Below are 26,888 nucleotides of genomic sequence, written 5' to 3' on the forward strand. Positions count from 1 at the left end.
ACACACTCAACAACCAATCGCTGCTCGGGCATTGAGCGGGAAACTTAACTTCAAATTAAAACACAAAGCATTCCTCAGCTTGAAATCCACGCGCAGTTTTTATATTAAACACCATTAATCCGACGTAAAACTACAATGTTTCTAATTTTCACAAAGCAGCTTTCTTTTAGCGTTTTAAATGAACACCGACCAATGGTGGCGCTGTATTAGTGATTGACGGGACTGTTACGCAATTAGAACCCTAAGGGGGGGCGGAGCTGATACTGGCTCCGAAATGAGCCAATCCAGTGTTACAATCGCACGTGCGGGGGGCGGTACCCCGTCCTCCCTCCGCAAGCTTGCGTAGACACGCGATAAAGAGGCAGATTCTGGAAGCCGTTACGCTGCGTAGGTTCCGTGCCGCCCCGGCTTACGCAGTTTGCGTATTGCGGCGTTATTCCCGACACCGGCGGAGCGGCGATGGCTACGCCAGCCAAGAAAAGAAAGACCAATTTCTCGGAGCAAGAAGTGGACATCATCATGGAGGAGATGGAGAAGCAGAAACACATCCTGATTAACCATTACAACGCTGGGGTGCCCCTGATGACCAAAAGCAACACCTGGTACGACATCTTGAAGCGCGTCAACGCCATCAGCACGTGCCACCGCGAGTTGGCGGAGGTGAAGAAAAAGTGGTCGGATCTGAAGACGGAGGTGCGCAGGAAGATGTCCCAGGCGCGCGCTGCGGTGGAAGGCGAGGGGGACGTGGGCACGCCGCCGGTCATGCTCACCCCTCTGCAACAACGCATATGCAACTTGTTGGGGGAAAGCGCCATCCTCAGCCTGCCCGCCCAGGAGTGCGCCACCGAAATACCCACACAAGTCTCCATCAGTTCACCCGACACCGTAACCCTGGCACAAAGTGAGTGGGCACAGATGATTAACATGGCCTGGCGTCTGTACGGCGCCGGCCACAAAAAGAACCCTTAGAAAAAATGGCGGAAATAATTACAACCTTCTTTGTTTTCACCCTCTTGCAGCTTTAAATTCATGGAGCTTGGGAAAGAAATGACGCACACATTTTAAGACCATTCTTTAAAGTGTTAGTTCACCTTAACCACTTCAGCCCCGGACCATTTGGCTGGCCAAAGAGCAGAGCACATTTTGCGATTCGGCACTGCATCGCTTTAACTGACAATTGCGCGGTCGTGCGACGTGGCTCCCAAACAAAATTGACGTCCTTTTTTTCCCACAAATAGAGCTCTCTTTTGGTGGTATTTGATCACCTCTGTGGTTTTTATTTTTTTTTCGTTATAAACAAAAATAGAGCGACAATTTTGAAAAAAACACATTATTTTTTACTTTTCGCTATAATAAATATCCCCCAAAAATATAAAAAAAACAATTTTTTTTCCCCTCAGTTTGGGCCGATACGTATTCTTCTACATATTTTTGGTAAAAAAAATCACAATAAGTGTTTATTGATTGGTTTGCACAAAAGTTATAGCGTCTACAAAATAGGGGATAGATTTATCTCATTTTTATTAATTTTTTTTTTTTTTACTAGTAATGCCGGCGATCTGCGATTTCTATCATGACTGCGACATTATGGCGGACACATCGGACAATTTTTACACATTTTTGGGACCATTGGCATTTTTACAGCGATCAGTGCTATAAAATTGCACTGATTACTGTAAAAATGACACTGGCAGTGAAGGGGTTAACCACTAGGGGGCAGGGAGGGGTTAAGTGTGTCCTAGGGAGTGATTCTAACTGTTAGGGGAAGGGGCTACGAATGACACTTCATTGATCATAGCTCCCGATCACAGGGAGCTATGATCAGTGACAGTGTCACTAGGCAGAACGGGGAGATGCTTGTTTACATTAGCATCTCCCCGTTCTTCAGCTCCGTGAGACGATCACGGGTATCCCCGGGGCGATCGAGTCCGTGGGACCCGCGATCCTAGTCACAGAGCTCCCGGCAGGGTTGCACTGCGGCAGCACGCACGTGACCACACGGCGGCAAATTCAAAGGGACATACCTGTACGCCCATTTGCCCAGCCGTGCCATTCTGCAGATGCATATGTACATGCGGCGGTTGGCAAGTGGTTAAAGCGCAGTTCCGCCGTTTTATACAGCTGCTGTCTTTTAAAATATGGACACTTACCTGTCCAGGGCGCCCGCAATGTCGGCACCCGAAGTCAGTCTATCCCTCGGCTGTCAGGTGCTGCCGCCGCCATCCTCGGTAAGGGAATCAGGAAGTGAGGCCTTGCGGCTTCACTTCCTGGTTCCCTACTGCGCATGTGCGACTCACATTTTGCAATCCCACTGGTCCCTGCTGTCTTCTGGGACCCGTGTGTCTCCCAGAATACAGCGGGGGGGGGAGTGGCGTAGATACCCGCGGGTGGCTCGGCTATCTATGCCTGGAAGAGGGAGCAAAATACCTGTATTAGACAGGTATCTGCTCTCCCCTCCTCCCTGAAAGGTGCCAAATGTGACACCGGAGAGGGGGAGGAGCTGGAAAAGCGTAAGTTTCATTTTTGGGTGGATCTCCGCTTTAAGGCTCGGTTCACACTGGTGCAATGCGGAAACCCTGCAAATCCAGTGCCGGTTCCCACATCACACCTGAATCACCGGCGGTTCACACTGCCCGATGCAAACCACTGGAAGTGTCAATCCAAAGTTAATGACACCACCAGATCAGATCGCAGTGCGAACTGTGCATTCGGACAGGAACTGGCCCTCAGGCACCATTCAGAGCTGCATGGTTCCGAACACACAGTAAACTGCACAGGAAAAGCGCGCGTTGACACCCATTTTGAAAATGCGCTGCAAACCCACATTGCACTTGCATTGCTATTAAAAGGTAATGGCACTCCAAGTGCGGGTAGCAGATGCGCATCTGCCGCATAACAGACGAGCTGAAAGCGCACCAAAAAGTGTGGCAAAAAAGGCTTCTCGCTCCATTCTAAAAAAAAATTCGGGAGCTTCTTTGGCGCATTTGTCACGTATACGGCAGTCCATTCAAGTAGAAACACTCCAAAACGCCCCCCAAAAAAACACAGTACGAGAACTGCTATGCGGATTTGTGAATGGGGCCTCAGAAAAAATGTAAAGGTGAACTAACACTGGACACCCCCCCCCCGTCCCCCGTCCCCCCAGTACTTACCTCTGGGGTTGTCAAGCTTTCAGCACCCCCGCAGCCACTCCAGCAGTCCGACGATATGAAATCCTCTCCGTTCTATCTCCACTCTGTCAGCACTTCCAGGATGGACCGGATGGATTCTGATTGCTCAGCACCATCAATGTGACTTGAGTGTGACGGTGCTGACCAGTCAGAATCCATCTGGTCCATCCTGGAGGTGCTGACGTAGAAGAGAAGAGGTTTCGAATCCCCAGACCGCTGGACTGGCTGCGGAGGGGGTACTAACAGCTCAGCAATGTGGAAGTAAGTACAGCGGGAAGGGGGGGGGGGGGGATTGGGAGGGTGTCCATTGTTCACCTTTACATTTTTTCTGTAAAGGTGAACTAACACTTTAAATTAGAACTAAAGGCAAAGCCTTTTTTTCATTTTGGATAGAATAGGCCTTATAACCTTTGCCAGCTTTTTATTTTTAAGAAATAAAAGGGTAGCCCCTGGAAGTCGCAGATCTGAGATGTCCTAGAGAGGTGAATAGAGTGGCAACCCCAGCCTGGACTCCAACCAGGCCACGCCCCCAACACGTTTCATTCAACCCTTCAGAGCTTAGTCATGGGGATAGGGAAATCATGCGTATGGGGAGTATTTAAGCATCATTGGTAGTCAATCATTAAGTGTAAAGAGGTAGCAGGTGTATGTGGTTCACGTGGTTGGTATTAGTGTGAAGGAATAAGTCTATCATTGCAAATAAATCAGAAGTGCCTCTTTCTGTGCAGTGCATAGTATTATGGTGCAAAAATAAGATATGTGAGCGCTGATACTCCCAATAGGACTAATGAGCCAAAAAATTGGGAGGGTGTCCGGTGTTCACCTTTACATTTTTTTTCTGTAAGGCTGTATTCACATCTAAGCCACATGCGGCTCGCAGCAGGGGTCCGGTGCATCCCTGCTCTCCGTTTCAGGGACAAATCGGTGACAAATTTTTGCCTGAATTTGGCCCTGAAAAGGAGCCAAAGACGCACAGGACCCCTGTGCAATCTGCTCCGCAGCCGCCCCAGAGATGTGTGAACCGGCTCCATAGAGAGTGGGTCACAATCTCCTGTCATGCAAATTGGATGCGGGGAAACTCACATCCAATTCGCATCAGTGTGAACCCAGCCTCAAGGTAAACTAACACTTTAAATTAGAACTGAAGGAAAACCTTTTTTTTATTATTTATTTTGGATAGAAAAAGGGAACGTTATAACCCCTGTCAGGTTTTTATTTTTACCATCTTATCCTATTCTGGAGATTTCCTTTCACTTACTGTCCCATTGCCAAAACAGGAATTAGAGATAATCCCTCCAAAGCCAGGGAGATTCCTGGTTGTCTCCAGAACTAGTGTGCTTAATGGAAGATTTCCCCTCTATTGCTGTTCTGGTGACAACCCAAGATTTGGGATTTTCTTTCTCTTTCGATGATAATGGTCTCCAGGACAAATGGAGAAGGTGAATCTCCCTAAAGGGGACGCAGCGATAAAAACCTGACAGGTGTTCTAATCCCCCTACATTCTACACAAAACCAGAAAAAGGTTTTGCCTATAGATATACTTGTGTAAGAATTTGAATAGACTTTTATTTTTATTTTAATTGTGTAGATTTACTCTTGAAGATTTTACATTGTCTTAGGCCAACGCTGGAGCAGGAGGTTGGAGTTGAGAGGCCCTGTGTTAACTGCCTGATCTCATGTTGGGAACACATGCTGGCTAAGGGCAGTCTCTGAGGGGGTTCGCTCCGTCTTTAGCCAGCGGGAACCTGGTAGGTTAAGTACACCTATTGGGACCTTGGTCTGCCACAGAGTCATCAGACTTTTGCCTTGCATTGGCACTTGGGGCAGAAGTTGTGGGCTCATTATTGTAAACACTCAATCGGTAGCGGCCACAAAAACAAATGGGGACAGGAGTAGAGGTCGACCGATATGGGTTTTTCTCTGGCCGATGCCGATATTTAGAAATCGCGGTGGCCGATGGCCGATATATGATGCCGATTTTTTTGGGCTGATATATTAGGCTGATTTTTTTTTTTTTTCCCCCCTTCATCTCATAAAGTCTAACAGTTAGACCCCTTTCACGCTGGGGCGTTTTTTTAGGCGCTTTTGGGCTAAAAATAGCACCTGTAAAGTGCCTGTGAAACGGCTTCCCTACAGTCTCAGTGTGATATGCCGAGTGCTTTCACACTGAGGCGATGCGCTGGCAGGATGTAAAAAAAAAGTCCTGCATGCGGCATCTTTGGAGCAGTGTATACCACTCCTCCACCACTCCTGCCCATTGAAATGAATGCGCACCGCTGCTGAAGCGCCTGCAAAGCGTTTCGGCAGCAGCACTTCAGGGGCTCATTTAACCCCTTCCTCGGCCGCTAGCTGGCCGAATAGCGCCGCTAAAATGACGGTAAAGCGCCGCTAAAACTAACAGCGTTTTACCGTCAACGCATGCCTGCTCCAGTGTGAAAGTAACCTTAAGTAATCAGTGATACAGAAATTTTTTTAAATTTAAACATTTATTGAACAAAACAAACCTCCAATCAGTTCACTTGTGTGTATAATTTAGATTACAAAAAAAATAACGATATCTTAAATATTAAATACACAAAAACAGGTAATCAAAACTTTTGGACGAAAAAAAATGGGCTAACTTTACTGCTTATTTTTTTTTTTTTTTTAATTAGTGTATTTTTAAAAAAAAAATTGCGTTTGAAAGACCGCTGCGCAAATACCGTGTGACATAAAATATTGCAACAACCGCTATTTTATTCCCTAGGGTCTCTGCTAAAAAATATATATATAATGTTTGGGGGTTCCAAGTGATTTTCTAGCAGAAAATACCGGATTTTTACTTGTAAGCAACAAATGTCAAAAAAGATTTAGTCTTTAAATGGTTAAACTGAGAAATTCTACACACTGAGTTCAGTCTATTGATAAAAGAACCCAAAGAGATACAAATGTATCTTTTTATCAGATTTGGCAGGCTGCCCAGGGAGGAGAGAAGAAAACTTCAGACAACTTGCAATTGACTTCTATTACAGAAGTCATTTGCAAGTCCCGCTGAAGTATGCCGATTGAGTAAAAAAAGCCAAATATCGGCCAATATATCGGTCGACCGCTAGACAGGAGGTCTATCTTAGATCTCAAGGCACTAGACACGTTTCTACTCATCCTTCTTGTAACATGGGGGTCAGTCCGATCAGTGCTGGCCTCTCTGCAAGAGGTAGATTTCGGGTGTCCATATTTATCAATGACGCAAAGTGAAATATCTCGATCTCTGCAGGAGGAAATATCTACAGTGGGGACGGAAAGTATTCAGACACCCTTACATTTTCACTCTTTGTTATATTGCAGCCATTTGCTAAAAGTTCATTTTTTTCCTCATTAATGTACACACAGCACCCCATATTGACAGAAAAACACAGAATTGTTGAAATTTTTGCAGATTTATTAAAAAAGAAAAACTGAAATATCACATGGTCCTAAGTATTCAGACCCTTTGCTCAGTATTTAGTAGAAGCACCCTTATGATCTAATACAGCCATGAGTCTTTTTGGGAAAGATGCAACAAGTTTTTCACACCTGGATTTGGGGATCCTCTGCCATTCCTCCTTGCAGATCCTTTCCAGTTCTGTCAGTTTGGATGGTAAACGTTGGTGGACAGCCATTTTTAGGTCTCTCCAGAAATGCTCAATTGGGTTTAAGTCAGGGCTCTGGCTGGGCCATTCAAGAACAGTCATGGAGTTGTTGTGAAGCCACTCCTTCCTTATTTTAGTTGTGTGCTTAGGGTCATTGTCTTGTTGGAAGGTAAACCTTCGTCCCAGTCTGAGGTCCTGAGCACTCTGGAGAAGGTTTTCTTCCAGGATATCCCTGTACTTGGCCGCATTCATCTTTCCCTCGATTGCAACCAGTCGTCCTGTCCCTGCAGCTGAAAAACACCCCCATAGCATAATGCTGCCACCACCATGCTTCACTGTTGGGATTGTATTGGACAGGTGATGAGCAGTGCCTGGTTTTCTCCGCACATACCGCTTAGACTTAAGGCCAAAAAGTTCTATCTTGGTCTCATCAGACCAGAGAATCTTATTTCTCACCATCTTGGAGTCCTTCAGGTGTTTTTTTTTTTTTTAGCAAACTCCATGCAGGCTTTCATGTGTCTTGCACTGAGGAGAGGCTTCCGTCGGTCCACTCTGCCATAAAGCCCCAACTGGTGGAGGGTTGCAGTGATGATTGACTTTCTACAAATTTCTCCCATCTCTCGACTGCATTTCTGGAGCTCAGCCACAGTGATCTTTGGGTTCTTCTTTACCTCTCTCACCAAGGCTCTTCTCCCCCGATAGCTCAGTTTGGCCGGACGGCCATCTCTAGGAAGGGTTCTGGTTGTCCCAAACAATTTTCATTTAAGGATTATGGAGGCCACTGTGCTCTTAGGAACCTTAAGTGCAGCAGAAATTTTTTTGTAACCTTGGCTAGATCTGTGCCTTGCCACAATTCTGTCTCTGAGCTCTTCAGGCAGTTCCTTTGACCTCATGATTCTCATTTGCTCTGACATGCACTGTGAGCTGTAAGGTCTTATATAGACAGGTGTGTGGCTTTCCTAATCAAGTCCAATCAGTATAATCAAACACAGCTGGACTCAAATGAAGGTGTAGAACCATCTCAAGGATGATCAGAAGAAATGGACAGCACCTGAGTTAAATATATGAGTGTCACAGAAAAGGGTCTGAATACTTAGAACCATGTGATATTTCAGTTTTTCTTTTTTAATAAATCTGCAAAAATGTCCACAATTCTGTGTTTTTCTGTCAATATGGGGTGCTGTGTGTACATTAATGAGGAAAAAAAATGAACTTAAATGATTTTAGCAAATGGCTGCAATATAACAAAGAGTGAAAAATTTAATTTAAAATGTAATACTTTCCGTCCCCACTGTATGTTGAAGCAATTCCCTATGTGCAGATCTACTCCAGGTCTTTTGTAGAGGAACATTCTCTCTGTTTGGAACATGGAGGTCCAAGCATTGGATTGCCGGAAGGCTCTGTCCCCAGAGTATTGCAGAGTTCGAATTGGTGGTTGATTGTTTGGAATCTGGAGAAGGGGGAATTTTTTCCTTCCAATGATATGGAAGATAACCGCTGATGCCAGTTTTTCCAGTTGGGGGGGCTGGATTTGAGGTGGCTACAGTACAGGGGACTTGGTCTCCACAGCAGACAATACTGCCTGTCAATATCTTGGAACTTCAGGCGGTACACCTTGTTCTGGATTATTAAACTAATCAGTTGCACAGGTTTGAAGTCAGTGTCATAGTTACATAGTTAGGTTGAAATAAGACACAAGTCCATCTAGTTCAACCAATAAAAAAATCATACAATCCCATATACACAAAAAAACCCCAGCAAAGCATGATCCAATTTGCTACAGCAGAGGAAAAAAATTCCTTTGTAATCCCCCGAGAGGCAATCGGATTTTCCCTGGATCAACTTTTATGCAGTGGCATATATCAACCACCAGGGGGGCACCAAGAATCGAGCGCCTCAGGAAGGTGAACCACATTCTGTCTGTGCATGTGCCTTCTGTCGCCAGTACATATTCCAGGTATAGAAACTGGTAGGGGGGTTTCCCAGTCATCAGCGACTAATACTGGAACAGTGGTCCTTGCATCTCGAGACGTTCTCTGCAATCTGCCAGCATTGGGGAACTCTGCAGGTGGATCTACTGGATATCAGGTTCTATAACAAATTGGACAGGTTGGGTCCGGTATGAGAGTCGCACTAGCAATAGTGGGTAGATGCACTGGTAACCCCTTCTCCCTAATCTATGCCTTCCCCCTGATTTTACACTTCTTTTGCGAAGAATCCAGGAGATGGTAACACTGATAATAGTGTTACCTGGCCCAGCCTCGGAGGGCTTGATACACCGACATAATGAATCTTGCAGGGGGGCGCTCCTTGGACACTTCCGGTCCAGCCAGACCTATGGTCTTGGGTCCTGTTATCTCCGTGCGCCAGGAAGCCGACTTCAGGGAGCTTCTATTACAGAACTTGGAAATCTTATATGCCTGGTGTGAAGCCAGGAAGTGGCACCTGTGGAAATATGTGAGTGGGAGATTTTTTTCATTTCTCCAATCAGGAGAGGAAATAAGATTGGCTATATGTATCAATAGGGGTCAGATTTCGTCTCTATCCATTTTCTTCTGAAGACCGTTGTTTCTTACTCCTTTCGTACTTCATGCAGGGTGTAACGCAGACAGCCCTGCCTCTCAGGCCACCCTTGTGTCCTTGGGACTTGAGCTTGGTCTTGACTGTCCTTGCAGAAGCCACCTTTTGAATCAATTCGAGAAACTCTGTTAGTCCTTTGACTCGGAAGGTGGCTTTTTTGATTGATATCACTTTAGCAAGAAGAGTGTCAGAGCTGGCAGCCCTTTCATGTAAGGAGCCATTCTTGGTCTTGCATCATGATAAGGTGATGTTGCGTCCTCATCCAGCTTTCTTGCCTAGCGTGGTTTCTAGTTTTCACTAGATGGATTTGTGTCTTTTTTTCAACCTGACTAACTATGTAACTTGAATCAGTACAGTGTCTTGCCTTTCTTTTTCTTTTCCTAATCCACAGTCGTCAGGGGAAAGATTGCTACATACTGTGGAAATGGTTCAGGTGGTCAGAATTTACTTCAGTTGTCAGCGCAGGTCAGGAATCCTGGTTTGTGCTGCCAGAAGAGCCCAGGAAGGGCAGGCGGCATCCAGGTCAAAATTTTTCTCATTGGATCAGCCAGTTAATCATTCAAGCCTATGGTTTGAAAGGGCAAGGTCCCACTCTTTCTGGTGAGAGCGCGCTCTACCAGGTGTGTGGGGGCATCTTGGGCTATCTGCCATCAGGGGCTCAGGTTTGCAAGGTTGCTACATGGTTTTTGGTTCATACATTTACAGGGTTTTACCAGGTGGATGTCAGAGCCACAAAGGATACTGCCTTTGGCCGCAGTATGTTACGAGCGGCAGAATAGGTCCTTCTCGGGTGACGGTTTCTGTTATTGTTTCTCCCTCCCCTCAAGTGTTTTGCTTCGGGACGTCCCAGATAGTAATTGTTATAACCTGCTCTGTGTCCTGTGATGATTGATAAAGAAAATTGGATTTTCCTACATACTTACCTGTAAAATCCATTTCTTGGAGTACATCACAGGACACAGAGGTCCCTCCCCTCTTTCTGGGAATTTATTGCTTGCTACAAAACTGAGGTACTTCCTGTATAGGAGGAGTTATAGAGGGGAGGACTTCCTGTTTAATTGACCTGCCTGTCCACTCACCTATAGGTGGAACATAACCCAGATAGTAATGATTATAACCTGCTCTGTGTCTCTGTGTGATGTACTCCAAGAAATGGATTTTATCGATTAAGGTTATAGGAAAAATATTTTTTTTTTCCATAAGTACTAGGGTTGTCCCGATACCACTTTTTTAGGACCGAGTACAAGTACCGATACTTTTTTTCAAGTACTCGCCGATACCGATTACCGATACTTTTTTTTTAATGTCACGTGACAGTGTTTTTTTTTTTCATTTTTTTTTTTTTTTTAACAGTGCTTGCTTTTTTTGGGGGGGGGGAGGGGGTGAACGTTGTATGTGTGTGTTATTTTTTTTTTTTTTTTACAATTTTTATTTTTTAGAATAATATTTCTTTTATTCTTTATTGTTTTTTTTTTTTTTTTTTTTTTTTTAATCAGCCCTTTTGGGGGGCTTTGGTGAGATATCAGGGGTCTTAACAGACCTCTGATATCTCCCCCTTGAGACAGAGAAAGAGACAGAGGATAGAGATTCCCCAGTCCCTTTCTCTGCAGCGTCAGCTGCACTGACAATGAATGGAGAGAAGACCGCAGCTTCTCTCCATTCATAAACTGACACATCGTAATCACAGGAGATTACAATGTTTCAGTTATGTGAATGGACAGAGTCAGCTGACTCTATCCATACACAAAGGAAGGAGGAGGGGGACGGAGGAACTGAGGGGGAGAACGGACGGGACAGATAAGAGCAGAACGGAGGGGACAGATAAGAGCAGAACGGAGGGGGACAGCTGAGAGGGACAGAGGAAAGGAGGGGGCACGGAGGAGGATGCAGTGACAGTCAGCTGTGAGCGATCACCGCTGTCTGTCACTAAAGCTGGTGAAAGCCGCCGGGGGAGAATCTTGTAACTCCCCCACGCGCCGATCACAGCTGACAGTTCAGGTATCGGGGGAGGCATTGGGAGCATTTGCCCGAGTACAAGTACTTGGGCAAATGCTCGGTATCGGTGCCGATACCGATACTAGTATCGGTATCGGGACAACCCTAATAAGTACAAGGCATTTTTTGATTGGATGAGGTACAGATCATGATGTCACTGCCCATTCCCTCCACCTCATCCAATTAGAGAAAGGCTATGCAAGCGGCTTTCCCTTGCACACTGACACTGATGACATTCATAGAATGCCTTGTATTTTTTCAGTGAATTCAAGGCTTTCTGTAATTGGATGGGGTGTAGAGAAGGGGCAGTGTTGTAACAACCTGCACCTCATCCAATCGGTGTACACCACTGAAAAAATACAAGTCATTCTATAAATGGCAGCAGTGCTAAGTGATCGACCCTCTGTGGTCAGTGTGCAGAGGGGAAGCCACTTGCACAGAGTCTGAGCAGGACCTGGAAGATTGCAGTAATCACTGTAGTAGCACCAACTACTATAATGGTTGTCAACATCCACAGTGGCCCATCAGGTATGAGAAAATCATACGTACATTGGATGAGATATACTAAAACTGGTGCAGCTGTGCATAGTAACCAATCAGCTTCCAGGTTTTAGGCCGGGTTCACACTAGTGCAACAAACCCTCCGAAATTGGGAGCTCATGTCACATGACGTTTGAAAATCAATGTTTCCCTATGGGAGCCGTCCTAACTGGTCCGACACAAGTCGGTCCAACTTTGAAATTGCTCCCTGTGCTACTTTGGTCCGACTTTGATCCTACTTCAACCCAATGACTATCATTGAAGTCGGATCAAAGTCGGATCGCCGTCTTTCTTGATCCGACTTTGGCATGCGACTTGTGCTCAGATGATCTTGAGGGGGAACTCTGCGCCAAATTTTAAATAAAAAAACGGCATGGGTTCCCCCGCCAGGAGCATACCAGGCCCTCGGGTCTGGTATGGATTTTAAGGGGAACCGCCTACGCCGAAAAAAAACCCCCGGGTCCATACCAGCCCCTTATCCGAGCATGCAGCCCGGCCAGTCAGGAAAAGGGGTGGGGACGACTGTGCTTTCAGTCAATTGATAGGGCAGCAGCTGTTAAACCACAGAGTGGCTTTTAGGTCCAAATCTTATTATCATGCTTTTATAAAGCAAAGATAAATAAGTGGACAGATATTATTTGTTTCCTAAATCATAAGATTTAAAGCTGAACTCCAGGAGAAGAAAATTCTATCCAAATACATTCACCATGTGTATTCTTCCTTGAATCTTTGTTTGCTTTGTGTATTTCTTCCAGATCTATGCATTAATTCAGTGTGAAACTTTACCTTTGTGAAGGAGCTTCCTGTAATACAGACCGGTCACTGCTGCTATCTCTCCATGTGCAGGGTGACTGGTCTTGTCTCCGCCCCTTCCTGTAAGTTTCTGCAGGCAGCCGGTAGTGGGTGGAGCCTGCTAGGCCTCGCCTACAGCTCTGCACTCTGTACAGATTGTGTACAGCACGGTGATGATGTCACTGCTATTTTTCAAGGTAGCATCTGGGTTTGCTAATGCACCTGGTGTTTATTTAGATGAACGTTTTTCAGGAGTTCAGCTTTGATAAATCAATAGTTAAAATATTTTTATGAGAGTTGTAATCAAAACTATACCAAATAATAGTAATTGACAGTTTTAAAAAGACAGTCCATCCAAAGCTTGTCCTTCAGTCTTAGGAAGATGGAACAGATTTATCTGTCTACCAACTTCTATGTCTATACAATTGTTCACACATGTGAATCTACCCTTATCTATTAGATTGTAAGCTCTTCTGAGCAGGGCCCTCTTAATCCTATTGTATTGTATTGTATTATATTATAACTGTATTGTCTCCCTTTTATATTGTAAAGCGCTGCGTAAACTGTTGGCGCTATATAAATCCTTAATAATAATAATAATAATAATAATAATTGTATTGTACCGAGATAGTCCATTTGCCCCTTCTTTCTCTTGGTGAGACATGGCTGGGGACCAGGCTCCTGACCCCTTTATTTCTATGTCTGAAGGACTTATGCAGAGAGATGTCCACACAGTGCAAGCAAACCTTCATATCTTTTACAGACAAGGAAGCTGCTTATCTTGAGGGAACAGTAGGCTAGAAGCCAAGAGTGCCATCTCGCCTATAGCCACTATATTATATACCAATACAAGAAAAAAGGGGGAACTTTAAATAATTAAAATATACTGTATCTCAAAGTATTAACATTGCAATGTTTATATCAATGTTATTACATTTTTGAATGCATTCTTTAAAAATATTAAAAACACATGAAGCAGCAATCAATTCTAGCCCAAGGCCTCCTCTGTAACTCCAAACCAGTAACCTGTAAAAAAAATTCAAAGCGTTACCTATGGAGATTTTTAAGTACTGAAGTTTGGCGCAATTCCACGAGTGTGCGCAATTTTAAAGCGTGACTTGTTTGGAATCTATTTACTCGGCGTAACATTATCTTTCACATTATATAAATAAAATGGAATAATGTTAGTGTTTTGATTATTAATTCATGAAACAGTTTTTTTTCCCCCAAAAAAAAGTGTTTGAAAAACTGCTGCAAAATTACCATGTGACATAAAAAGTTGCAATGACCGCCATTTTATTCCCTAGGATCTCTGCTAAAAAACATATATAATGTTTGGGGGCTCTGAGTAATTTTCTAACAAAAAAAATTATGATTTTTACCTGTAGGAGAGGAGTGCCAGAATTAGCCCGTTATGGAGGTGGTTAATTTGTAACAGCTATGCACAATGACCAGTGTAATATACCATCACATAAACAGCAAAGAATAATCACCCCCAAGTAAAGGTTCTTATGTGTTTCTTGGAACAAGGTTAGCTTATTTAAAAATCAGGGGTTATAAACAATATAATAGCTTTACATTATATCCCATCCACCTCAGCAGGAAAATAATGGTGGCAAGTTCTGAATGGTTTGAACAGTTTTTCACTCTTGGTGTGCGTCCCAAACACAAAATATGTCCAGCCAAATGGGTATGGAGAGTGATGGTATGAAAATACCTCTGGAGAGGTGTTAGTGAGGTAGCAAACATCTTTGAATAGGAGTTCATGAGGACTGGGGCAGGGCAGACAACACCTATGTAAAGGTGTGTTGAAGGGCATAAGATGCTTAGCTAAACTATTTTCTAACACCCACCTAACCACCTCCCCCCTGGACCCTGTTCCTCGCAAATATTATGGTCACTCCCTGCCTCTATCCTACACTCTTTAACTCATATCTTCAATCTCTCCCTCTCTACTGTCATCTTCCCCAAAGCTCTAAAACATGCACTAGTCACCTCCATACCTAAAAAGGCCTCACTGGACTCCACCAATCTTAACGACCCATCTCCTTACTCCCTTTTACCTCCAAACTCCTTGAATGTCTAGTCTTCAACCGGCTGAGCTGCCACCTCATCGAGAATAACCTTCTTGATCCCCTTCAGTCTGGATTTCACCTGCAACACTCAACAGAAACTGTTCTCCTAAAACTAACAAATTAATTACTAACAAAGCTAAAACCAATGGTCACTATTCTGTACTCCTATTCCTGGACCTCTCTGCTGTTTTTAATACAGTTGACCATCCCCACTGCCTCAAAAAACTAAATTTCCTTGATCTTCATAACTGCTCTCCGTTGGTTCGAATCTTACCTATCTCACCGCACCTTCAGTGTCACTTACAACTCTACTTCCTCCTCTCCTACGCCTGGTCCTCCTAGGTTTTGTCTTTGGACATCTCCTATTCTCGATCCTATACCTCCTCCCTGGGTCAGCTGATAACCACCCATGGCTTCCAATACCATTTTTATGCTGATGACACCCAAATCTATCTCTCTACCACTCAACTCAACCCATCAGTTTCCTCATGTATTACTGATATACTAACAGACATATCCGACCGGATGTCACACCACTTCCTCAAACTCAATCTATCCTAAACCAAGCTCATAATATTTCCTCCCGCCTATAAAGAGGGTGGCTATAAAGAGGGCAGAAAGAAGCCTGCAGGTGCCTATGGAGAGGGCAGAGAGAAAGCTGCATGTGTCTATGTAGAAGGCAGAGGGAAGGCTGCAGGTGGCTATGCAAGGGGGAAAGGGAAGACTGTAGGTGCCGATAGAGAGGGCAGATTGAAAATGTATACTTTATTTTGCAAGAAAATATACAAAAAAACAAATACTTCAACAGGGTACATTCCATCTCTGTACTGCGACGCAGCGCATAAATACACTACATAACAATACATTTCCAAGCATACAAATAAATTACATTCATCCTGCGGTATGATGCCTGATGTGTTGTGCAGAGCAATAATACCCCGAAACATCACATCATGCATGACGCTGCATTACCCTGAAAGCATTACTTCAAAAACATGTCACAAAAAGTCATATACTGTCAGATAGCGTTCAAATGGGCGACGGGTGTGATGGGGGGGGGGGGGGGGGGTGGAGGAGATGGGGTAGGGGAGGGAGAAAAAGAATAGAGAGGGCAGAGAGAAGGCTGCTGGTGCCTATAGAGATGGCAGAGGAAAGGCTTCAGGCACCGATGAATAAGACAAAGGAAAGGCTCTAGGCAAGCATCTTAGGGTGCAGCCAGGCTTAACATAGGGGCAATTGGAGCTGCAGGTCCTGGCCCCTTCCTTAACATAGGCCCAGCCCAGTGGTGTGAGTAAGTCACTAATGCTGCCCAGCCCTGCTGTGTGTGCAGTGTACACGATTGATATGTAAATTACGGTGGCATTAATATGTAAATTGTTAGAGCATTCATAGGTATGCCAAACTCCCTGAGCCCTGGTCCACCATCCCCTTTGGTGTATGGCGCCGACTAGGGATGAGCCGAACACCCCCCTGTTCGGTTCGCACCAGAACATGCGAACAGGAAAAAAGTTCATTCGAACACGCGAACACCGTTAAAGTCTATGGGACACGAACATGAATAATCAAAAGTGCTAATTTTAAAGGCTTATATGCAAGTTATTGTCATAAAAAGTGTTTGGGGACCTGGGTCCTGCCCCAGGGGACATGGATCAATGCAAAAAAAAGTTTTTCAAAAACGGACGTTTTTTCAGGAGCAGTGATTTTAATAATGCTTAAAGTCAAACAATAAAAGTGTAATATCCCTTTAAATTTCGTAGCTGGGGGGTGTCTATAGTATGCCTGTAAAGGGGCGCATGTTTCTTGTGTTTAGAACAGTCTGACAGCAAAATGACATTTCGAAGGAAAAAACCCATTTAAAACTACTCGCGGCTATTGCATTGCCAGTCCGACAATACACATAGAAGATCATTGATAAAAACGGCATGGGAATTCCCCGCAGGGGAACCCCGAACCAAAATTAAAAAAAAAAAAATGACGTGGGGGTCCCCCTAAATTCCATACCAGGCCCTTCAGGTCTGGTATGGATATTAAGGTGAACCCCAGCCAAAATAAAAAAAAAATGACGTGGGGGTCCCCCTAAATTCCATACCAGACCCTTCAGGTCTGGTATGGATTTTAAGGGGAACCCCGTGCCAAAAAAAAAACCGAAACGGCGCGGGGTCCCCCCAAAAATCCATACCAGACCCTTATCCGAGCACGCAACCTGGCAGGCCGCAGGAAAAGAGGGGGGGACGAGAGAGCGCCCCCCCCCCTGAACCGTACCAGGCCACATGCCCTCAATGGGAGGGTGCTTTGGGGTAGCCCCCCAAAACACCTTGTCCCCATGTTGATGAGGACAAGGGCCTCATCCCCACAACCCTGGCCGGTGGTTGTGGGGGGTCTGCGGGCGGGGGGGCTTATCGGAATCTGGAAGCCCCCTTTAACAAGGGGACCCCCAGATCCCGGCCCTCCCCCTGTGTGAAATGGTAAGGGGGTACTTACCCCTACCATTTCACTAAAAAACTGTCAAAAATGTTAAAAATGACACGAGACAGTTTTTGACAATTCCTTTATTTAAATGCTTCTTTTTTCTTCTATCTTCCTTCATCTTCTTCTTCTGGTTCTTCCTCCGGCGTTCTCGTCCAGCATCTCCTCCGCGGCATCTTCTATCTTCTTCTCCTCTAGCCGCTCCGCACCCATGGCATGGGGGGAGGCTCCCGCTCTTCTCTTCATCTTCATCATCTTCTTCTCTTCTTCATTTTCTTCTCCGGGCCACTCCGCATCCATGCTGGCATGGAGGGAGGCTCCTGTTGTGTGACGGCGTCTCCTCGTCTGACGGTTCTTAAATAACGGGGGCGGGGCCACCCGGTGACCCCGCCCCCTCTGATGCATGGTGACTTGACGGGACTTCCCTGTGACGTCACGGGGAATGCCACAGGGAAGTCCCGTCATGTCCCGTGCGTCAGAGGGGGCGGGGTCACCGGGTGGCCCCGCCCCCCGTTATTTAAGAACCGTCAGACGAGGAGACGCCGTCACACGGCGGGAGCCTCCCTCCATGCCAGCATGGATGCGGAGCGGCCCGGAGAAGAAAATGAATAAGAGAAGAAGATGAAGAGCGGGAGCCTCCCCCCATGCCATGGGTGCGGAGCGGCCCGAGGAGAAGAAGATAGAAGACCCCGCGGAGGAGATGCTGGACGAGAACACCGGAGGAAGAACCAGAAGAAGATGAAGGAGGATAGAAGAAAGAAGAAGCGTTTAAATAAAGGAATTGTCAAAAACTGTCTCTTGTCATTTTTGACAGTTTTTTTGTGAAATGGTAGGGGTAAGTACCCCCTTACCATTTCACACGGAGGGGGGGCCGGGATCTGGGGGTCCCCTTGTTAAAGGGGGCTTCCAGATTCCGATAAGCCCCCGCCCGCAGACCCCCACAACCACCGGCCAGGGTTGTGGGGATGATGCCCTTGTCCTCATCAACATGGGGACAAGGTGTTTTGGGGGGCTACCCCAAAGCACCCTCCCAATGTTGAGGGCATGTGGCCTGGTACGGTTCAGGAGAGGGGGGGCGCACTCTCGTCCCCCCCCCTCTTTTCCTGCGGCCTGCCAGGTTGCGTGCTCGGATAAGGGTCTGGTATGGATTTTTGGGGGGACCCCACGCCTTTTTTTTTTTTTTTTTTGGCGCGGGGTTCCCCTTAAAATCCATACCAGACCTGAAGGGTCTGGTATGGAATTTAGGGGGACCCCCACGTCATTTTTTTTTTAAAATTTTGGCCGGGGTTCCCCTTAATATCCATACCAGACCTGAAGGGCCTGGTATGGAATTTAGGGGGACCCCCACGTCATTTTTTTATTTTAATTTTGGTTCGGGGTTCCCCTGTGGGGAATTCCCATGCTATTTTTATCAATGAACTTCTATGTGTATTGTCGGACCGGCAATTCATTAATAGCCGCGAGTAGTTTTAAATGGGTTTTTTCTTTTGAAATGTCATTTTGCTGTCAGACTGTTCTAAACACAGGAAACATGCGCCCCTTTACAGGCATACTATAGACACCCCCCAGCTACGAAATTTAAAGGGATATTACACTTTTATTGTTTGACTTTAAGCATTATTAAAATCACTGCTCCTGAAAAAACGGCCGTTTTTAAAACTTTTTTTTTGCATTGATCCATGTCCCCTGGGGCAGGACCCAGGTCCCCAAACACTTTTTATGACAATAACTTGCATATAAGCCTTTAAAATTAGCACTTTTGATTTCTCCCATAGACTTTTAAAGAGTGTTCCGCGGCATTCGAATTTGCCGCGAACACCCCAAATTGTTCGCTGTTCGGCGAACTTGCGAACAGCCGATGTTCGAGTCGAACATGAGTTCGACTCGAACTCGAAGCTCATCCCTAGTGCCGACATTTGGTATATGTAACAAGCCCTGCCTGCCACAGTCACTAAGCCTGCCATCAGTCTGTACTGCAAAGGTGAGCAGATGGATGGGGGGGGGGGGTGGTTATCCAGAGATAAAAAGAGAAGGATTTACAGTTTGGAGGGCAAACCGGACCAAAGAGGGTGTGTGCAGGGGGGGCTGGGTGCAAATTTGAGCAGAGGTTAGCAGGGGGAAGAATGCACAGGTGTATTGAGAGGAGGTGGATAAAGATGCAGAGATTAGCAGAGAGGCAGGGAAGGGTCTGTCAATATAAATACCCGTTACATGCTTGATATGTGTAAGGCTCCATTCACATCATGCAGATGTGACAGAGCGCGTAAACTCCCATGCATTGCATGTAGGGCAACCCCTCCCACTCTTACCCCCTCTCTCTCACCCTTTCTCTTTTTCACCCTTACTTTTTGTCTCACCCTTCCTCTTTTTCTCACCCTCATCCCCCTCTCTCTCTATCTAATAATTTAATTTGTTTTCACAAAAAATTGTTTGCATTTTCATTTTATTCATTTCCATAAAAAGGCCCATGAAAAACCTCAGCACAAGGTCCATGATGCTCCTAATCCGGCCCTAGGTGAAGCAATATCTACTGGTCTTGAAAATCCATAATGTCCTAGTTACTGTTTTACTGAGCATCCTTAGGCAGGAGGCATTTGGGGGAAAATACAAATGCAGGAAGGTTCCCTGTCTGACTGTAAGGGGAGGAATTGAGTAAACATTCTCTTTTTCTGTGAATACCTTTACACATAGAAATTGCAGATCTTGGCATGTCCTGCTAAACATTTAGACTGTTAGTTTATTTTTTAACTGTAGTGGACAAAGGATCTGTAAGTATAATCAATTTCTTTTTCAGTCCCCACAGAGACCACCTACCATACTTTAGAAGAAAATGTGGTGGAGTATTGCACAACAGAAACACCCACGACAGTTACTTCTGAGACCCCTGTAGAAATGATCTCTCCTTCAGCTGAAGTTACGGGAAAACCTCAAGAACTAAAGAACAGAATTGCGCTAAATTCAGCACGGCTGCTACAGGAGCAGAGAGTGACGAACTTGCACGTGAAGGAGATTGCCCAACACCTGGAGCAACAGAATGATATCTTGCAGATGATACGCCGGTCCCAAGAAGTCCAAGCTAGTGCTCAGGAGCGTCAAGCCCAGGCCATGGAGGGAACTCAGGCGGCCCTGAATGCCCTTATTCAGGTATTACGACCTATGATTAAAGATGTACGCAAGTTACTACAAAGTCGAAACACGGAGTCTCCAGCCGCCAATGAAGCTGGTGACCAGGGGACTCAAAATGGACCATCAAACAGTATCAGTCAATGACTGGTAATGTCATTGTGAAAGCAAGATATTACCTTAGTGAATCTAAAGTGAGCTTGTTGCCAATGAAAACAAAAGATGAAAGTAAAGCACGTTGTGAAAGGAGAATCTTTATACTTGCCTGTTCACATGCCACGAGTGTATATACTGTATTTGAATAGAGTAGGGGAGGACTAGAACCCCTGTCAATTTAAATTGCTGTCCGTGTCCCTTTTAGCTAGATTCACCCTCTATATTTGTCCTGGTGAATGTAGTCACCAAGACAGAAAGTTAAAGGAAATCCAAAGTTTTAGAGTTGTATCTGAAGAAGAGGTGTTCCAACCTGTTCTGGTGACAACTGTTTAAGAGAACAATTCCTCTCATGTTGTAGAATTTCTTATCACCTCCTTTTATGTCTGCAGGACAGGAATTAAAAGAAAACCTCCCCAATAGAATAGAGGCATAAAAAAAAAAAAAAAAAAACCTGATAGAGTTTTAACCCTTCCCCATTTTATCAAAAACTTAAACAAAAAAGGTTTTTAGTTGCTCAGATGCCATCGTTGTCACATAGGAGTAGAGGGAGATTTTCATGTGCCATAATATGTCTTTCACTTGGCACTGTGGTTCCCCTTGTGTCCATAGTGGTCATCGGGACCACAGCACAGGGTGGAGGACAACCTGTCTAATGCAGGAGGTATTTGATAGCAGCGTCACACAGAGATCCTCGAGAGGGCATTCACGGCCTGCCAGAAAGGTGACTATAAAGCTTCTTCCCCCAGGGTGCTTTTACTTCAATTTCCCCTAACAAAGAAGGCAGTAAAGGTGTTCATATTTGTTGAAAAATTCATCGGAACTGAAAAATGTTTTACATTTTTTAACTACTGATCTGCATTTAAAGTGCTCATACAGGACAAAGTAATAGGCTCACTTTAAAGCAGTTGCTCATACTTACCTTAACTTTGCTTCCTCTGCCCCATGTGATGGCAGTGGCACCAAAGAAGTCAGTTGTCATGGTCATATGAGAAGAAGGAGATTGAGTCACATGCTCTCCCCCCAAAACCCTGAAGTACTAGGTATTTCTCTTTACTCTAACAAGCAAAGGAGTGGAGGGAAGTGAAAGGAAGGTATATAAAGAGCTGTGGGGCGGCAAGTCTAAAGGGAACCTTTTGCTTCGGCCTGCCTGATCAAAAAAATAGGTGCACCTTAAGGGAGAATCTATTGCTACAAAAACCCATCATGTGCAAAGTTAAAAAATTGAGGTGGTCAGGTTGTAAATGTGAATTCTGCCTCTGCGCCTACATATGTTAGAAGCTTTGGTTTCTGTGGAGCCTATGCAAAATGTGTATTGAGTAACTACAAAAATGAACTTTTGATGGTCAAATAATATAATAATGACCAATGGGAAACCAGCGTGTATGGCTAGCTAAACAGAACTTCGTGATGTTATGGTTTACTGTCTAAAGCAGTGTTTCTCAACTCCAGTCCTCAAGGCGCCCCAACAGGTCATGTTTTCAGGATTTCCTTTAGATGAAACAGCTGTGGTAATTACTAAGGCAGTGAAACTGATCAAATCACCTGTGCAAACTAATGGAAAGCCTGAAAACATGACCTGTTGGGGCGCCTTGAGGACTGGAGTTGAGAAACCCTGGTCTAAAGAGCAGAAGAAAAAGATAAACTTACAACGGCTGCCATGCAGCTTGATCAAATTGTCTCAAATGGAGAACTTTCTTGTTTTAACTGTTGGCATGAGAACTATGAAGCATTTTATATGTTTGGTATATGGACAGATTTAGAAAAAGGATGATTCAAGCATGTGCTCACTACACATTTGTGTGACTTTCCCTTTAAGTTATTCTAGGATTAATTGTTTACAATTCCCTCTACATCTCAATCCATACCTAGTTTTTTGTCAACATGCAATCTTTTATAATAAAATCATATATCTATTTTTTGAAGTACTTGTTTCCTGCTTTGTATACTAACATGAATTAAGACTCGGGCATAAAATTACTGTACATTCTTAAAGAAAAAAAAACATAATTTTCACCAAGTACCAAGAGTACAGTGCAAAAGCAATTAGGACCTGTAATGCCGCGTACACACGATCGGGATTTTGGTCGGAAAAAGATATGATGGCTTTTCCGACGGGATTCCGCTCAAGCTTGCCTTGCATACACATGGTCACACAAAAGTTCGCTGAACTTTCAAGAACACGGTGACGTACAACACTACGACCAGCCGAGAAAATGAAGTTCAATGCTTCCGAGCATGCATCAAATTGTTTCTGAGCATGCGTAGGAATTTTGCGCGTCGGAATTGCTACAGACGATCGCATTTTCGGATAGGAACTTTTTCCGACCGAAAAATTGAGAACATGCTCGCAATCTTTTGCTGGCTGGAATTCGGCCAGCGAAAGTCTGAGCATACACACAGTCTCATTTTCCGACCAAAAGCTCTCATCGTTTTTTTGCTGGCTGAATTTCTGATCGTGCGTATGCAGCATTGGAGAGTGCTACTCCTCCAAGTCTGGGTGTCACAGATTAGGGAATCTGCTCCCACTTAGGGGCATACTGGGCAACCAGGAGTTGGTAGCAGCAGCAGACTAAGCAGTGGCGTTGGCCACGGAGGAGACAGAGGTGGCCACAAGGAGTCTGGGATTGGCTTGTTTCCTGAGAACCCAACATGCCTGCACAGTAGTGTAGGTGAGAGCCCACCTTGCCTTTACCATCGCTCCTGATGGTGCAGATGGATTTGCTGCAGGCAATGACCAGGTTGCGGCCCTCTGACTCACCAGCAGCTTCTGGAAACTGAGAGAAGTTTGATGGAATGTCCTTGATGGAGTCCTTAGCAGCATGGGAGTGCAGGACTCACTGGTTGATGGGTAGCACAAGGAGGCAGTTATGCACAAATACACATTCACGAGGGAATCAGGGGGCTTCTGTTAGAACTGCACGATTCTGGCTAAAATGAGAATCACATTTTTTTTGCTTAGAAGATAGATCACAATTCTCTCACGATTCTTGCGGCGTAACATCATCTTTCACATTAAAACAAAAAAATCGGGCTAACTTTACTGTTTCTTTTTTTTTTTTTTATTCATCGAAGTGTATTTTTTCTCAAAAAATTGCATTTGAAAGACCACTGGGCAAATACATTGTGACATAAAATATTGCAGCAATTGGCATTTTATTCCCTAGGGTCTCTGCTAAAATATATATAATGTTTGGGGGTTCCAAGTAATTTTCTAGCAAAAAATATTGATTTGAAACAAGTGTCAGAAAAAGATTTAGACTTTAAGTGGTCAAACTTCCTGCATTTACACGTTGTTAAAAACTTGGCAGACTGCCTGGATTTTTTCTTTACACAGAAGTTTATCCCTTTGGTTTAAGAAGGAGAGTTAGTTACAATGTTTCATGTTAAAAACTTGGCAGACTGCCCGGATGTTTTCTTTTGACAGCTAAGTGATCAGATAAGTCTCTCCGCTTGTTATATGAAATAATCGGCGAACTTTGCTATAGAGATCGTCAGGGGGGTTGAATCGAGATCACAATTTAACGATTAATTGTGCAGCTCTAGCTTCAGTAACCAAAACTGCAGTGTTTATCCTCATGACACGTCACAGGAAGCACCCTTATGGCTAACAGAGGACAGAATTAGAAATAGAGTTGAAAAACTTAACATCGGGTCACCGGGACCAGATGGCTTGCACCCAAGGGTCCTTTGGGAACTCAGACAAGTAATTGCCAGACCACTGTTCCTAATTTTTACTGACAGTCTACTGACTGGAATGGTACTAGCTGATTCGAGAAATGCCAATGTAGCACCAATATTTAAAAAAGGGCCAAAATACATCCCTGGGAATTACAGACCAGTTAACCTAACATAAATAGTATGCAAGCTCTTGGAGGGGATTTTAGTAATGAAAACTGTGTCATTAGCAGTAAGCAGCATAGATTCATGAAGAATCGTTCTTGCTAAACCAATCTATTAACCTTCTATGAGGAGGTGACCTGCCATCTAGATAAAGGGAGGCCCGTAGACATGGTGTATCTGGATTTTGCAAAAACATTTGATACAGTTCCCCATAAACGTTTACTGTACAAAGTAAGGTCCATTGGCATGGACCATAGGGTGAGTACATGGATTGAAACCAGGCTACAGGGGCGAGTGCAGAGGGTGGTGATAAATGGGAATACTTGGAATGGTCAGGGGTGGAAAGTGGGGTCCCCCAGGGTTCTGTCCTGGGACCAATCCTATTTAATTTATTCATAAGCGACCTGGAGGATGGGGTAAACAGTTCAATCTCTGTATTTGCGGATGATGCTAAGCAGGGCAATTACTTCTTGCAAGTAGATCTGAAAAAATGGGGTGGGCAACTACATGGCATATGAGGCTTAATGTGGAAAAAATTAAAATAATGCATTTGGGTGGCAAAAATATGAATGCAATCTATACACTGGGGGGGAGAACCTCTGGGGGAATCTAGGATGGAAAAGGACCTGGGGGTCCTAGTGGATGATAGGCTCAGCAATGGCATGTAATGCCAAGCTACTGCAAACAAAGCAAACAGAATATTGGCATGCATTAAAAATGGGATTAACTCAAGAGATAAAGCAATAATGCTCCCACTCTACAAGACTCTGGTCCAGCCACACTTGGAGTATGCTGTCCAGTTCTGAGCACCAGTCCACAGGAAGCATGTGCTGGAACTGGAGAGAGTCCAGAGAAGGGTAACAAAGCTAATAAAGGGTCTGGAGGACATTAGTTATGAAGAAAGGTTACGAGCACTGAACTTATTCTCTCTGGAGAAGATACGCTTGAGAGGGGATATGATTTCAATTTACAAATACTGTACTGTTGACCCCCACAATAGGGATAACACTTTTCAGCAAAAGGGAGTTTAATAAGACACGTGGCCACTCATTAAAATTAGAACAAAAGAGGTTGAACCTTAAACTGCGTAGAGGGTTCTTTACTGTAAAAGCGACAAGGATGCAGAATTCCCTTCCACAGGCGGTGGTTTCAGCAGGGAGCATCGACAGTTCAAAAAACTATTAGATAAGCACCTGAATGACCACAACATACAGGGGTACACAATGTAATACTGACATATAATCACACACATAGGTTGGACTTGATGGACTTGTGTCTTTTTTCAACCTCACCTACTATGTATGTAACATGGGCACTGGGAATTGTAGAGCTGCACATAATCACACGGGACACCGGAAGCAGGAACAGGCAAGTGATATGAACACTGAAGCACAATGTGAACAAGGAGTGTGCGGGTGATAGCAACAAGTGGCTAACAGAATTACACAGGTGTTGAAGGGTGGGCAATGGCACGTCCCCTCTTTGATTGGCCGGAAGCCGGTGGCTCCGGTGCTGGAGTGTGGAACACGTGAGTGTAATACTGGGTGCTGATGTGCAGGGGATTACCAGACACTAATACAAATACTGAATGTGTTCAGGTGGGAATGATAGTATGTAAAAATATATTCAAGGGCTACATTAAATTTAATTATGTTGGGACATCACCATCTCAAATAAACCGTGTTCTTCTGACATAAGGTAGGCTATTTGTACTTTTATATGGTACTGACCTCAGATCAGCAGGTAACCTCCTTCACTAGCTGTGGCCTACACTTACTCTTGCAGTTCTTCAGTCCTCTTCATTTTTCTAGATGGCTGCTTCTCCATAGGCCAAAAGGGTAAGAAAAAAAAAAAGATCAACTTGCATATCTAAAAGAAGATGTCTGTCCTATTACAGACTTTAGAGAAAATGATGTGTATGCACAAGTATGATGGCTTAGTGAAAAGGACTGAGGAATCACCAAAAGAGGTTGCTGGCTAATCTGAGTGAGATCTGCTTACTCAGCTAAGGCTCTTCATTTTTTCATGAGTCAAATGGTGGAAGCTCCAACTAGAAATAATGTTCTGCTGAACCTACTAATTACAAATAACAGCGAGATGATTACAGATGTGGAAGAGAGTGATCACAGAGTAATTACTATTTGCCATAAATTATAGGAAAAATAGACATGAGGGTGGGGGATGGACACTAAATTTCAAACGAGACAACTTTACTAAGCTGTTCTCCATACTACATGACCTTAAAAAGGATCAAATTCTTGCAACAAAGCTCACCAATGAAAAGTGGGAGTGGTTTAGAGACATATTAAAGAAGATTATTTGAAAGACATGAAACCCCTCATACATATCATACAAGAACTTAGACTAGAGGATCAACAATACCTGTTGGCAACAGCTGATGTATCTTCATTATACATGATAATTAACCAAGAAGAAGCGATAGATGCAACCAAGTGGCCCCTGGATAGGTCCAGCAATCTGGGAAGTAGACAGAAGTCATATTTGCTTGAATGTTTGGACTATGGCCTACACCAGGGGTAGGC

General features: G+C 44.5%; 1 protein-coding gene across 1 annotated transcript; it reads left to right on the top strand.

The window, feature by feature from the left end:
• Positions 1 to 330: 330 nt before the first annotated feature.
• On the top strand, positions 331 to 20,898 carry NAIF1 (nuclear apoptosis inducing factor 1). The gene is made up of 2 exons (XM_073600410.1): positions 331 to 901; positions 20,021 to 20,898. The coding sequence occupies exons 1-2, from the start codon at positions 460 to 462 to the stop codon at positions 20,494 to 20,496; spliced, it is 918 nt and encodes a 305-aa protein (XP_073456511.1). The 5' UTR covers positions 331 to 459; the 3' UTR covers positions 20,497 to 20,898.
• The last annotated feature ends 5,990 nt before the right edge of the window (positions 20,899 to 26,888 follow it).

The sequence above is a fragment of the Aquarana catesbeiana genome, linkage group LG09 (genome assembly GCF_042186555.1).
Source record: "Aquarana catesbeiana isolate 2022-GZ linkage group LG09, ASM4218655v1, whole genome shotgun sequence".
Taxonomy (NCBI): domain Eukaryota; kingdom Metazoa; phylum Chordata; class Amphibia; order Anura; family Ranidae; genus Aquarana; species Aquarana catesbeiana.

Coding starts and splice junctions, on each gene's coding strand:
- NAIF1 (XM_073600410.1), top strand. CDS start 460: ATGGCTACGCCAGCCAAGAAAAGAAAGACCAATTTCTCGGAGCAAGAA. Junction 902..20,020: donor CACCGTAACCCTGGCACAAA/GTGAGTGGGCAC, acceptor TTTCTTTTTCAG/TCCCCACAGAGACCACCTAC.